Source organism: Octopus bimaculoides, chromosome 4 (assembly GCF_046866305.1).
Source record: "Octopus bimaculoides isolate indiv1 chromosome 4, ASM4686630v1, whole genome shotgun sequence".
Lineage (NCBI taxonomy): Eukaryota > Metazoa > Mollusca > Cephalopoda > Octopoda > Octopodidae > Octopus > Octopus bimaculoides.
The window spans coordinates 130,741,563-130,756,977 of record NC_142931.1 but is presented as its reverse complement, the minus strand read 5'-3'; the positions used below and the strand labels follow the sequence as shown (position 1 = coordinate 130,756,977).

The 15,415-nt window shown below is 35.7% G+C and overlaps 1 protein-coding gene and 1 long non-coding RNA gene across 4 annotated transcripts in view; one reads left to right on the top strand and one right to left on the bottom strand.

Annotated features, from left to right (window-relative positions):
* Window positions 1-12,145, top strand: part of LOC106872459 (DNA excision repair protein ERCC-6) — a 38,095-nt gene extending 25,950 nt beyond the window's left edge. For all 3 annotated transcript variants that reach the window (XM_089351459.1, XM_089351458.1, XM_089351460.1), the window contains exons 18-23: window positions 372-979; window positions 1,572-1,715; window positions 3,052-3,250; window positions 3,975-4,059; window positions 4,341-5,340; window positions 6,015-12,145. In XM_089351459.1, coding sequence (XP_089207585.1) covers window positions 372-979; window positions 1,572-1,715; window positions 3,052-3,250; window positions 3,975-4,059; window positions 4,341-4,736 — 1,432 coding nt within the window. In that variant the 3' untranslated portion in view covers window positions 4,737-5,340; window positions 6,015-12,145. The remainder of the gene's footprint in view (window positions 1-371; window positions 980-1,571; window positions 1,716-3,051; window positions 3,251-3,974; window positions 4,060-4,340; window positions 5,341-6,014) is intronic.
* Window positions 7,410-14,326, bottom strand: LOC149136252 (uncharacterized). The gene is made up of 3 exons (XR_016241688.1): window positions 14,215-14,326; window positions 11,948-12,058; window positions 7,410-7,543 (listed from the first exon to the last, which is right to left on the bottom strand). It is a non-coding gene; the product is annotated as an uncharacterized LOC149136252 (long non-coding RNA).
* Between the last annotated feature and the right edge of the window lie 1,089 nt (window positions 14,327-15,415).

Sequence of the window (15,415 nt, the reverse complement as noted above, 5' to 3'; positions counted from 1 at the left end):
ACTGGACCTACTAAGTACTTGTTGAGCACTAGGGTAAGTGTAATCAACTAGCCCCCACCCCCAAAATTTCAGGCCTTGTGCTTAGAGTAGTAAGGATTATTATTATTATTATTATTATTATTATTATTATTATTATTATTATTATTATTATTATTATTATTAAGTGGTGAGCTTGTTGAATCTTTAGCATGTTGGCCAACATGGTTAATGACATTTCTTCCAGCCTTATGCTCTGAGTTCAAATCCCGCAGAGGTCAACTTTACCTTTCATCCTTTGAGGGTTGATTAAATAAGTACTGCCCTTGTGGCAAAATTTGAAACCATTATTATTATTATTATTATTATTTCCTTTTTCTTTTTGTAAATTATAGACAAATTTTTAAACAATTTCTGAGTAACCGAGTCCTGAAAGATCCAAAACAACGACGGTTCTTTAAATCTAATGAACTTCATGAACTTTTTACACTAACTGATGATGGAACTAATGGAACCGAAACTGGTGCCATGTTTGCTGGAACTGGCTCCGAAGTTGATATTAAGCCTAAAAAGCCAAATCGATTTGATCTCTTAAAACAGAATGAGGATTCTGTGAATTTTGAACTGAGTAATAAACAAAAAGAGAAAATGAGAAAATTAGTGAAGAAACTGAGCCAGAAAATAGAGAAGTCCAAGTTAGAGGCAGCTAACAAGCAAAATGCTTCTGATTCAAAAGAGAAAAATTCTGAAGGTGAGATAATGAATGGTAATGTGGCAGATCAAGATGAAATTGTTTCTGACCAAACTGATAAGGTTTCAGACCATAACAAAAACAGTGAAATGGTTCCACTCAGTATTCATCATCGACATACTGAAGCAGATATTCAACCTGGAACCAGTTATGACTCAGATACTTCGAAAGAACACAGAAAAAGAAAACATGAAAGACACAAAAGCAAACATGAAAAACACAAAAGCAAACGGAAAAAACAAAAAGATATTTGTAAGTGTGTTTTTCTTTTTCAGATTATACTGTATGTTTAGTTTCCATTTGTTTAGTTTATGATGGAGAAGATGGGAAGTGGAATGAAGTCTAGTAATGATGGTCAGACAATCATAATCATAATTGTTGTTCTTGTTTTAATGTCCATCTTTCCATGCTCATATGGATCACACAGAATTTGTTGTGAGAAATTTTCTGCAATGGAATGCCCTTCCTGTCACCAACACTCACCTTCACCTGTTTCCAAGTAGGGTAATATATTTTTCCACGGCCAAACATGTTTCCATGGAGGATTGGTTTCAAAGGGTACTGTTAGTATGATAGTGACACTTATTGTATTGTTTACAATAATTACATAATGTAAAGACAAAAAGACTCCAATTCACACTGAATTATATATATATATTTACAAAGAGTGTTTGGAGCAAGGCACTTAATTTCACATGAAAATCAAACCCCCAACCTTATGGTTGTGAACCCAACACTAACCACTTGGCCATAAGCCAATTATTATTTGATATTTTTTTTTGTTATTTAGTTCTATTTTCGTTCTATGTTTGTATTTAAAACAATCATGTATTTATTAATTTAGATTGTGATGGTGAGGTGATTTCTAATTTGGTGAAGAAATCTGCTTACAAATGTGCAGTTGATGATCCTGAAGACAAAACAAATGACAAGGAACTAAATAATATGATGGATGATTATGTGTTGCAGAAACTTTTCAAAAAATCAGGTAAATAATTACTGTATTTGGTAGCATAAAAGACACATGGGCATATCAGATGCTGCCTGATTTCAGCACTGCATATTCAGGAAAAGGCGTTTTTAGTGCATTACAGCTTATGGAAACCAAACTTTGCATATGGGGTCCAGAGTGATTTTTTTTTTTACTTTAGTAAAAAAAAAAAAAAAATGTGTGTCTTATATGCCATAAAATATGGTACTTCTCACTGTTCATTTATATTCATTTCTCCCAGTTAGCATCATTTGAAAGTTCTGAAATAATTACTTTTTATGTCTATGTGAATTCTTGAAGTATTTGTATTGATGCATCTCAGTTCTTCTTAATCCTTTCGATGCTAACCAACCTACACTACCTATAGTTCCAATACAAAACCATCCATTTTAAAAGCGTTTTGATTTAAATTAAATTCTTCCATGATAATTTTATGTGAGAATATTTTGTTCAGTTATGTTCCAAACACCACTTTAGTAGTGATTTCAAATTTTGGTGCAAGGTCAGCAATTTCAAGGGTCAGGGTAAGTCGATTACATCAGCCCCAGTGCTCAACTGGTATTTATTTTATTGACCCTGAAAGAGTGAAAGGCAAGATTGATTTAGGCAGAATAAACATCACTTTAATATTAATTGCTTGTCTAAGAATTGTTACTGTGCTGGGCAAAATGCTTAGCATCATTTCATGTACTCTTTTACTTGTTTCAGTCATTTGACTGTGGCCATGCTGGAGCACCACCTTTAGTCGAAGAAATCAACCCTAGGACTTATTCGTTGTAAGCCTAGTACTTATTCTATCGGTCTCTTTTGCCGAACTGCTAAGTTATGGGGATGTAAACACACCAGCATCGGTTGTCAAACGATGTTGGGGGACAAATACAGACACACAAACACACACACGACGGGCTTCTTTCAGTTTCCGTCTACCAAATCCACTCACAAGGCTTTTGTCGGCCTGAGGCTATAGTAGAAGACACTTGCCCAAGGTGCCATGCAGTGGGACTGAACCCAGAACGATGTGGTTGGTAAGCAAGCTACTTACCACACAGCCACTCCTGTCTTAATGTTCTGAGTTCAAATTCCGCCAAAATCGACTTTGCTTTTCATCCTTTCAAGGTCGCTAAAATAAGTACCAGTTGATTACTGGGGTCAATGTTATTGATTTTCCCCTTCTCTCAAAAATGCTGGCCTTCTGTAAAAATGTGAAACCAATATTAATTGCTTGAGTTAATGTTATTGTTTAGTCTCAGAATCAACCTTGGTAGCAACGATTCTGATGTGGATGGTGTTAATGATCAATGATTTGTAATTAAATTTCTTTTTTCCTCATTAGGTGTCCACAGTGCGCTAAAACATGATACAGTCATGGATTCGTCACAAGCAGATTATCTGCTGGTTGAATCAGAAGCGAATAGAGTTGCTAAACAAGCAATGAATGCATTGAAACTTTCCAGGCAGCGGTGTAACAGGGCAACCTCCGGAATACCAACATGGACTGGGAGCCATGGAGGCAACAAAATGAATATGCCAAAGTATGTCTTCCACACTTTTTCCCTTTTTTTCCTTCTTTTAGCAATTATGTTAATAGGTGCAGGCTTGGCTGTCTGATTAAGGAGTTCTCTTTGCAAACATATGGTTTCGGGTTCAGTCCCACCGCACAACACCTTGAGCACGTGTCTTCTACTATAGCACCAGGCCTAATAATGCCTTGTGAGTGAATTTGGTAACTGGAAACTGTCTGGAAGCCTGTCACGTCAGGGCGATAAAATATGCATCAGTTGAGCACTGGGGTCAATGTAATCGGCTTACCCCCCTCCCCCCCAATTGCTGGCCTTGTGCCAAAATCTGAGACCAATATGATAAACATTTGTTATTAGATTATATCTAACAACTATTTTATATTCATCTCATTGTTATTGTTGATGTTAATACCTATTAGCTTTGCTGGTAGAATCATTAGCACACCAGGTTAAATGCTTAGTAACATTTTGTCCGTCTTTACGTTTTGAGTTCAAATTCTGCCAAGGTCGACTTTGCCTTTCATCCTTTCAGGGTCGATAAAAATAAGTACCAGTTGAATACTGGCGTCGATGTAATCAACTTAACCCACCAACCTGAAATTGCTGGCCTTGTGCCAGAATTTGAAACCAATATCTATTAACTTTGTTTTCATATATCTCTTTGTACATATACATGTGTGTGTGTGTGTGTAAACACATAATATTATATCTATTTTAAATCAATTTCTTATTACAGACCCAAATTTGGCCAGAAAAAGAACTCATTATTATTAGAGGATGCACATAAACCTAAGAGTCCAGCCAAACAAATTCCCACTAATGTAAGGAACTATTTAAATTCTCCATTTGTGAATTCCATTTGTAATCAGTGTAGATATTCAAATTCCTTTGTTTATAATTCTTTGCGTAAGCATTTACTCATATCCTTAGCTGTAAAATTGTATGTCCCTTTTAAATAATCTTCTATTTTAATATTTTCTTTAATTAAGGTTTTATTTGTTGATTTTACATTGTTTTACATCTTTTATACCATCAAATATGGTAAGTTTGTTAATTTTTGAAAGGGAAATAAAAAATTAAAAAATCTATTTTGATATTTCAGGCAACTGCGAAGGAAACACCAGCACACTTTGATGGCCATGTTTCTGGTAATAAATATTTAAATAAGAAAACATCTGATGACTCATCGTTGTCTCCTATGACTTCTCAGGAACTATTGACACGTATGAAAGCCAGAAAAGCCTTAATAGACAGTTCTGTTGATGATGATGATGTTGCAAGTGCTGTTGACATTGAATTTATTTCTGACATACGTAACTTTATTGCATTCCAATGTAACATCAATGGAGAAGCAACGACTGAGGAACTCATAAAAGAATTCAAACCTAAAATACCTGTCAGTGATTCAGCTAAATTTAAAGCAATGCTTAAAGAAATATGTAACTTTAATAGGAAAAATGGAATTGGCTTTTGGAGACTTAAACAAGACTTTCGATGAATTATCAACTTTGTTGCAAAAAGGAAATAATAATTTAATCATTTTCTCAATTTGGTCAAATATTTTTGGTCAGAAACTGTTATTAATTTAACACCTCAAAAATTGACATTAAAAGTTCTTATTCTGCCTTGTTGAAGAAAATGAATTTTATCTTTGAATATAGCAATATTTAATTTTTTCACTTTAGTGAATGGTCGTTGGGATTAAAAATAGAAAGCTCTCAAAGATGAGATAAAATGTGAGGAATACTTAAGGGAAAACTGACAAATATTAATGAAAAATCTTTCAATGGTCGCCTCTAATCAAGGTTCTAGATATTTCAAAGGTTTATTCAAATATTCAACATACAAGTTGAATTATGAAACAGACTGTGTTGTTTTATGTTACACATGGAAGCAAGGACAAAACAAAAGTATCTCATCGTTAGTTGCACTGTTAAAAGGACAGGTTTATGTCACAAAATAATGAAGAAAACTAAGGGAAATGAACAGAATGCTGTTAATGAAAAAATATGAAATATTCAAGAAACTGTATGTGAAAGCAGGATGATGTGATAAGAACATATACGTATAAAGTGGGCCATCAAAAATACAAATGGTGCTTGGTAAGTACATTCTAGAGTGGTTATACATACCAAAGAATAATCTATACACCTTCTCCTTGACTTACAACCTATGTGACTACTGACCATCTGCATTTATGACCACAAAAAATAAATTAAAAAATAAATAAATAAATAGCAAATAGATTTTTGGACGTTGGGCAGCTGCACATATGATCACTATGGCAGCATCTTGGCAATGCAGGCCTCCCTCAGACCCAAGCTCACTCAGTCACTGTCCTTCACTCAGTCACTTTCAAGCATCAGTTGCGTTTGAATGAAAATAGTGCAGCGCTATTTGTGTGGCAAGTTTTCTACAGCCGGATGCCCTTCCTGCCACCAACCCCCACCTGTTGCCAAACGAGGTAGTGTTGAAAAATATAAATCCGACATATGACCCGATCGACTTACAACCTGTCAGTTGGAGCGGAGCTTGGTTGTAAGTCAAGGAGAAGGTGTACTTATTTTTGAGATTAGAGAAGCAAATCATGACTTCTATTTCTGTAAATTATGCATAATTTCAATTACGTAACTCAATCTAGCTTTTTTTCACAATTTATGTTTTATCATAACTATGTCTTTCATATGGCCTATCATCATCATAAAATTTCAATAATCTAAAGCTATTCTACTTTTTTTGTTATTTACATTGATGCTTATTGCTTTTGATATTTCAGATGGCTTCAAGAAATACAGTGGCTGAGCAGATAACAGTAATAGATTTACGAGGATAGGGAATGCCTGTCACGTCACAAGCATATTGCATCACATCCATGAATTGGTAAAATGAATATCAATAATATACAGGAGTTGAGCAGATCAACAACACAAAAATCTGTCTTCTTTTACAAACTTGTCCTTGAACTAAAGAAAGATCTCAAAAGGAAATTTCCTTTTCATGCTGCAGTTTAATTTCTGTTTGTTGATTGGTTGAGAGTGAAGTGTTTGAGTTATCAAATAGAATAAGAAAATCTGATGGTGTAAGTAAGATTAGAGACAAAATGTCTAAGTGAAATTAGGGCAACCAAAATGGATGCTAAATCATAACAGTATCTACTACACTATTTTTTTAACGAAAATTTATATCAATAGTAAGGAAGAACAAGACAGCTGGACCTTTTCTACCCTTTACAACTGTCTTCTGTTAAACAAACCAGTAATTGAGAAGAGGAATGTTTTTGTTGAATGGTCTGCACTCAAGGTTTTAAGTCATTCTAATGAAATAAATGATAGTACCCCTGATTCAGTCTTGTACAGTGAATCACCTCCAAGACGTGTTGGCTGTAATTGTAGCAAAGAAAAGTCTCATGTGTATATGCTGAATCTGTGAGGACAGTGCATAGGCACTATGCAATACAGAATATAGTCAAGCTAAAAACAGATATGATAACATAGAAGGGAATATTGTTGTAATGATTATTTTAAATAGAATGTTATTTATTGTTAACCAACATGGCATGTTGTTGTTGTTAAGCCCCTGATTAGCTTAGTTGAGCTGGTTTTTGATAAAAGGTGTTTCAGTTTCTTCTGCTAGGGTAAGTCAAAAATCATACACACTCTTGTTTCTGTAATTTATTAAAACAAAAGCAAGAGTCGAACAATTATATCATTTTTCAACATAGTCTCCTTGCTTTTTGATGCAATTCTTCCAGTGGTCCACAAGCTTGCTTATTTCTTTGGAGAAGGTTTACGGCTGGTTGTGCAGCCATTTATGCATCGGTTTCTATGCTTCTTAGTCCATAGCAAATCAACGACCTTGTAAAGGATATTTGAGTGGTTTAAAGAGGTGATAGTTGGAAGGGTTGAAATCTGGGCTGTGAGCAATGCGTTCCGGTAACTTGAAACCCAATTTTTCAGTGGTTTCAGTGGTGTGGGTGTGCATTGTCATACACCCATCTCACGCACACTTTCTGGAAGTGGATGGTTTTGTATACAAAACCGTGACTAATTTGCAGAGAACATACTGCTTCATCAGTAGTCACTTGTTAGTTCATCAGAACCATCTCTTGAGCTTGTTGAATCTTCATCGTCATTGTGCTTCATACCTGTCTGGCTATTTTTACACTTCTCACTCCACTTATACATACATCTGCATGATAGAGTGCTGTCCTTATATTGTGCTGAAAGCCTACTATGAATTTCAGCCCCTGACACACCTTCAGACCAGAAAAATTGGATCACTGATGATCTCTGTTCTTCCTTGTTTCTGTAATTAGCATACAAAACTACATCAGTACATCAAATTTGAGAACAATTAGAACAAAATTAAGAAAATAGAAAACTGTGACAGCAGCAGAAAAGATCCCTAATTTCACTTACCTTAATGAACTTAGAAAAGGTTAGCCTTGTATCTAAAGAACAAATTGTTATTGTCTTGTCATACTGCATTTATCCAAGTGAAACCATAGTACATGTGATCTCATATATTTATAAACTTCATTCAACATTGAACTAGTAACCACCTTAAATAAACTTAATCATTATATAAAACATGCAGTCCCTACAACAACATTAGAGAAATCATTACTTTCACATTTCCTGCAAATGAATTGTTTTGATTGCTTTCATTCTTTTATATTTCATTATCTTTTACCTGTTTCTGTCATTGGACTGCTACCATGAGGGGTCACTACCGCCATGCTGGGGCACTGCCTTGAAAGTTTTAGTCGAACAAATCAACTCCGGGACTTATTTCTTAAAGCCTGGCACTTATTCTGTCAGTCTCTTTTGCTGAACTGCTAAGTTGTGGGGATGTTGTCAAGTGGTGGTGGGGGGGACAAACAGACACACACACACGACAAGCTTCTTTCAGTTTCCATCTACGAAATCCACTCACAAGGCTTTGGTTGGTCCGAGGTTACAGGCTATAGTAGAAGACACTTGCCTAAGGTGCCATGCAGTGGGGCTGAACCTGGAACCATATGGTTAGAAAGTAAGCTTCTTACGACAGTGTCATACCTGCACCATTATCCACTAATTGCACTTAATACCATTAATTACCATTTGTTCCTGTATCAGTAATTAATAGATTCACTCCAAACTTCAGAGACTGAATCTACATTATGTTCACTTTCAATATTTATGGCAGGTATTATTTCATTTGATCTGTATCAACTGGTTTATTCTGTTCACCCTTAAGAATCACAGCTGTGTTATTTCCTACTTGACATATAAATTCAACTTCTTGTGGTTCTTCTGCATTGAGATCAAACTAGAGCTGCAATCTTCATAAGACATTGTTAGTGGTTATCATATTTGTTTATCCATTGAAGCAGATGAACTAAGAAGTCATTGTGCACAAGAGGTTGTCTGATAACTCAAAAAACATGCAATATGAATATTGCACTAATAGAACCTTTACTTTATGACTATGCTTTTAAATCCATTTATTACTTATTTTTTAATAACTTTACCTTTTAGCATTCAAACCAACCATATCGAACCCAAATATTCTATGTGTTTTGTGTTCAAACTGACTAGATCAGGCCTCTCACGGCTATCCTGCAATATCATTCCGAAAGTAAGCAAATGCGTCATCATAATCTCAAAGCTACAAGATAGTGCATGATTAATTCAAAATAATGTGAATAAATACACATTATATTTGACAATAATCTGGATGCTAAATGGTTAAATGACTTTTGAATGCAATTATTGCTTCGATTATTATTATTAAAAATCCTTTTTAATATGCCCGATGAAACATGATTAATTGACAGTATCCAATCTTATATTTTTACATTGTGTCAATTTTTTCAAGATGATTCAAAGAATCATCATCATCATCATCATGATGTTCATTCCAACCAACATTTTTAATAAATTCTAACTGTGATAATGCATCAACATGTGGTATTTGAAATCCCTTTATATATTTCATAATTGGATTCTGTTATTTGTCAAGTCCATCTTAAAGTATGCACAGATGTTACTTTTGGTAAACAGCAAATTTTGTTTAAAAAATAAATTCTAATAGCCTATAATACAAAACAAAAAACAAGCAGAAAATTCTCTACTCTTCAAATATGCCATACAATCTCCATGGCTTCCCTTTCCAAATTTTAGTATCTTGTTTCTTGTTTCAGTTGTGGTTAGTACTGGATGTCTGTTTTGTGAAAGTATTCTTGATATAACCTTTTCACTTGTATTAGTCTTTTTAGTAATTTCTTTTGTAACATCATTAATCTGGACAACTGGCTCCGATACCAACACCAGTTTTATGTGCTCAGATGTTCTTTACTATTGGACTTGCAACAAAAGTGGGACACCATGTATAAGAAGTGATGCAAGTAGTGATATGCAGTCTGGATAAGGATCACTGTATCTGCAACAGAAATTGAGGGGCCCAAGAAAGATTGATTGCTTCTTTTCTTTTTCTTTTTTTGTACTTTTTACATTCATAATTCTTTTCTGGCCACCTAGAATGTACATCAGCAAGTATTGTGAATAGTCCTAAATAAGCACGATCCTTAGACACATCATCGTCGTTTAACGTCTGCTTCCCATGCTAGCATGGGTTGGACGATTTGACTGAGGACTGGTGAAACCAGATGGCTACACCAGGCTCCAGTCTGATTTGGCAGAGTTTCTACAGCTGGATGCCCTTCCTAACGCCAACCACTCCGAGCATTTATAATTTTTTTTTAGGCCACGTGTGTGCTGTGAAGTAATTCCGTTTTAAATCTAGAACATGCTGGGTGTTTAAATATCGTTCCACATCTTCACAGTAAGCTGGTTACCATGCTTCGAATTTCAACCAATTCCTTGTTACCTTTGTTCCACAATGTACATCATCATGTATACCTTTCATCATTAAGGTTCTCAAGTAGATTAGTAGAACAATTCATTCTTCATTACAGACAATATCATCTTCAAAATGCTTTTTACCTAGGGATTATTCATCAGGTTGCCAACAATCCTGTTCATTTTCTCTTATCACAATAATCATAGCTGGCAGCAACCATTATCTCAGGATAACCTAATGGATCATCTTGAAATGGCCGTGTTTTGATTCCAGATTTACTTTCTAGTTTGATGCATAAAATATTCATTTGGTCATTGCCAACTTTTAACGATTCTACAACTGCCAGAATGAAGTACAACAATTTATGACAAGAATTTGTATCTTCTTTTATGGGTTACATAATAATCAAGTAAGATAACTCTGATTGTCTTGATTCAGTTTTAATCCATGTGAAAGACATGTCCACCTTAAAAGAGCCAGTGATTTTTTAAAACTGGGTCTTTTAGATAAACCTCTTTTGAATCCAACTTAACGGAATAAGTCATGTCAGAAAGTTAGGTAACTGAAATAATAGTGCTAAATTGAACACCTTGTGGTATTTAGTTATATTCTGAGCCCAGATCCTACTAGGATCCAATTTCCTCTCCAACCGTCCAGGGTTGATAAAATAAATACTTGGCATATAATACATTCATAAACTACAAATATATGGAGTTTAGGACATGTGTGGTTTCATTGTGCCTGGCCAAATGAATAACATACAACCAACAGTAAGTACAGAGGAGAAGTATCTGTTATAATCTGACCAAGTCCACATTACTCAGATTCCATGTAATGGAGAGAGTGCAGTATGTCCAGACGATCATACTGCATCCCATGCTTTTACATTACAGGATTGCTTGTCAAACTGTAGTATGGTCTCCATTTAGGCAAAGACCTGGTATAAGAGAAGCTGGATATGTGGGGCACACCTCATTGTTTGGTTGACTACCAGCATGTCGAAGGACTGATGAATCCAGGTTGACAACAAAAGCCAGGAAGGAGGCCTTATGATAATGTTTCTCTTGAATTATTTCTGACTAGTTTTCTCATTTTTCTCTCACACATTTTTTTTTAAGTGTAAATTATTTTTAACTAGTTTCCTTATTTTTCTCTCACTCTCATATTTTTTTAAGTGTTCATAGATCCTTATAGAATTACTTAATTTTTCTTTATATTTGTTTGAATTCTTGGATGGCTGTCATTATATAATTCGTTTTTGTATAAACTTATCCAGCTTGGTTGATTGTCAGTTAATATGAGGTGAGTTGGCAGAATCGTTAGCATGCCAGACAAAATGCTTAGCAGCATTTCATCCATCTTTACATTCTGAGTTCAAATTCCGCTAAGGTTGACTTTGCTTTTGATCCTTCCAGGGTTGATAAAACAAGTATCATTTGAATACTGGGGTCAATGTAATCGACCTTTCCCTTCCCTGAAATTGCTGGCCTTGTGTCAAAATTTGAAACCAATTAATATGTGGTGAATATTATACAACACTTAATAGAGCATATGAATTAATTCTATATTAGAATTATTTTATTTGTAACCTTGAATAATGATGGTGACTAATGATAATTATCACATACATGCAGCTCTCAAATACTTAAATAGTTCACTAAATGCTCTCGTGAAATATAATTCTACAGAGTATAAAGTAAATGTTGGATTTACTTTGTGTGTGTGTGTGTATGCTCATTTATTTGTAAAAATTCTTACTGCATTTTAATAAAATATTTACATTTTCTTTTTTTAAATCATTTAAGTCATGCTAGCTAATTAACAAGTGTAATAATGATGTAAATAAAAAATTCTTTCATAACTTACTTAAATGCATATCAATGTTATATTGATATCTGGTTAACTCAGGTCATATATGTATTTTATTATTTTCAGACACTTTTTATTTGTCAATGTCCCATTGATTTAATTATGAATCTGTTAAAAAATAATTTTTTTGTAATATAAAAAAAAAAAAGAAATATAATTTATTATATAACCCAATAAAATGATTGATTTAATGTGGTTTCATTTTTGTTATTTAATGTTGACTCATGACATTTTAGTAGGGACAAGAGAGTTAAGTGTTTGAGGTATGGATATGGTACAACGCGAGTGAAGAGATAGAAATATGGATCGACTCTTCAGCTAGTTTGATAACATTACAATGTTGGCCAGCTGTGAATCTACTGATAAATAAGTATCATTCTTTTCTCACTTAGTTAGACACAATGGCAATAAAGAAAGAAACAATATAGTAACATCATTATGAGATGATATTCAACAAACAATGATAGCTTTATTTCTCATTGACCCAGTAAGACTAACTACAGAAATGTCATGGTCATTCCATTGGCATAGCTCTGTGGTTTAAAAAGTTTGCTTCACACCGTATGGTTTCTGGCTCAGGTTAATTGTATGTCATCTTGAGCTAGTGTTTTGTGCTATAGCCATGGACCATCCTAACCACATAGCTCCAGGTTCAGTCCCACTGAGTGGCACTTCAGGTAAATGTCTTCTACTATAGCTTCAGGCCAACTAAAGCCTTGTAAGTGGATTTGGTACATGGAAACTGAAAGAAACCATTGTGTGTGTTTGTCTCCCACTACCACTTGACAACTGGTGTTGGTTTGTTTATGTCCCTGTGACTTAGTGGTTTGGAATAGAAACCAATAAAATAAATAAGAGACTAAAAAAAAAAGTGCTGGAGTTGATTTGTTCAGCTAAACTCTTCGAGGTGGTACCCCAGCATTGCCACAGTCCAATGACTGAACGAGTAAGATAAAAAAAATATGTATGAATGCGTGTGGATACCCATTTGCTTTGAGATCACTGAATGGTTCTAAAAATGAGTGCTGCTATCATACAAGCAATGCTGTTGGCTTCCACTCTACCATGAAAATTGTGTCTGACTATGGGGAAATATTACCTTGCATGGGAACAGGTGAGGGTTACCAACATGAAGGTTATATAACTAGAAAATCTGCTTCAATGAATTCTGTCTAATGTTAGCGGGCTCGAAAGATTGACCGTTATGTAAACCTCCTTGAGAAATGTGAAGACACAGGCTGGAAAGCGGAGCATTTTCCAATCGAAGTTGGATGTAGAGGGTTTGTAGGACACAGTGTGAGACAACTGCTGTTATCGTTAGGCCTAACTCATCGTAAGGTAAATACCAACATTAGTGATATCCAAACTACAGTGGAGAAGGCTAGCCTCTGGATTTGGTTAAAAAGAGACGATGAGCGATGGCTAGAGAAATATTTAGCTTTGTTTTTAATAACCAGTTGATCTAGCAAGCGGGGCCTCATATCAGTGAGGGGGGCCGGTGCGCATTGATGCCGTCGAGAGGTAGGCCCCGAAACGGTGTGCATTCTCTCCTGATGACCCCATACACTTGCTGGCTTCCAGTATGTGAAGTTCTCGACTGGTAGCACTTGCATGTGCGAGTTGTTTGCAAGACATGACAATACTTTAAGTAGTCCAATAAAAAAAAAAAACCTCTCTCTCCTAACATTGGATAATGAATTCTGCCAATCAGATCTTATTGACTGTACCCTAACCCTTATTTCATCCCTCATCAGACTCCCTTCTTCCTTAAAGGCTTTACTGAATATTATACATATGCAGTCTTTTAATATAAAGTCTAACATGGTATAGGATTCTCTCCCTTTAATATTCTTGAATGACTAAAACTTTTCTAACACTGCTGAGTCCAACTGAGAAGATTAATGACAAGTTCTATCAAAAGCAACTGGTCCAAACTTGCCACCAAGTTTAACATTACTTCCTGGCTCTTGGTGCCTTTATCAAAGTTTATTCTGTTGCATGTGTTCAGGCCAAGTTGGGAGATAATAATACATGTTGGAGCTGCCCTAAAGCTGTAGTACATGATAGTAAGAGTCCTGCACTGTAACTATGGTACATGATTGTATGAGAATTGCTCTATAGCTGTGGTACATAGTAGTATGACAGCTACCCTACATCTGGTGCATAATCTTGCAATCTCTCTTCCCCCAGGGTCTTATCACACCTATAAGCATTAGATTTCAACTGGCTCATTCAAACCAGTAACTTCGAAATTGGCTACTCACCAGTACACTCCAACTCCTGGCTGACAAACATGTTATGTCCTCTCTGTGCCTTTTCTGTCAAGGTGGCCTCTGCTCATTGGAGATGGCTGGTCTCATGCCACCTTTACTCCAGCACACCTCTCTTCCTTGCATCACCTATGTCCATGCTCTAACCTCTTTGCTTCAGGGATTCTCTTCGTGTCGATGTTTTCCCTGCTTATGATCTTCACTCTTCAAAAGGAACATTCACTGACTTGACTCACTCATCTAGGACAGCCTACAAAAGTCATGGGCACAGCTTTTTCCTCTAGAGTAATTCACATAATAAATAAATAAATAAAAGCCCTCATATGAATTCATGTTATACATAACAGCAATTTATTGTCCATCATCATCATCATCGTTTAATGTCCGCTTTCCCTGCTAGCATGGGTTGGACGATTTGACTGAGGACTGGCAAGCCAGAAGGCTGCACCAGGCTCCAATCTGATCTGGCAGAATTTCTACAGCTGGATGCCTTTCCTAATGCCAACCACTCCAAGAGTGTAGTGGTTGTGCTGAAGATTAGTTGGGCAGCCCATAGGACATAAAATTAATTTCTGGAGGTGATGAAAACAGAATGAATGTTAGTGATGGTAATAATGAAAACTGCAATATTTTCCCCATGTGCCCAGAATCTTTGTGCTCACATCTTTGGGAGCAATGTAGGGGATGAAGATGAAGTGACGACATCAAAGACCCTTGTGAGGAGAGGTGGGTGTGTCTCAGGCTCCAAACTCTCCCCTATTAGGAAAAGTATCTTTTACTCTGTTTTACTTGTTTCAGTCATTTGACTGCGGCCATGCTGGAGCACTGCCTTTAGTCAAGCAAATCGATCCCAGTACTTATTCTTTGTAAGCCTAGTACTTATTCTATCGGTCTCTTTTGCCGAACCGCTAAGTTACAGGGACGTAAACACACCAGCATCGGTTGTCAAGCGATGTTGGGGGGACAAACACAGACACACAAACATATACACATACATACATACATACATATATATATATGACAGGCTTCTTTTAGTTTCCGTCTACCAAATCTGCTCACAAGGCTTTGGTCGACCCAAGGCTATAGTAGAAGACACTTGCCCAAGGTGCCATGCAGTGGGACTGAACCCAGAACCATGTGGTTGGTAAGCAAGCTACTAACCACACAGTCACTCCTATATATATATATATATATA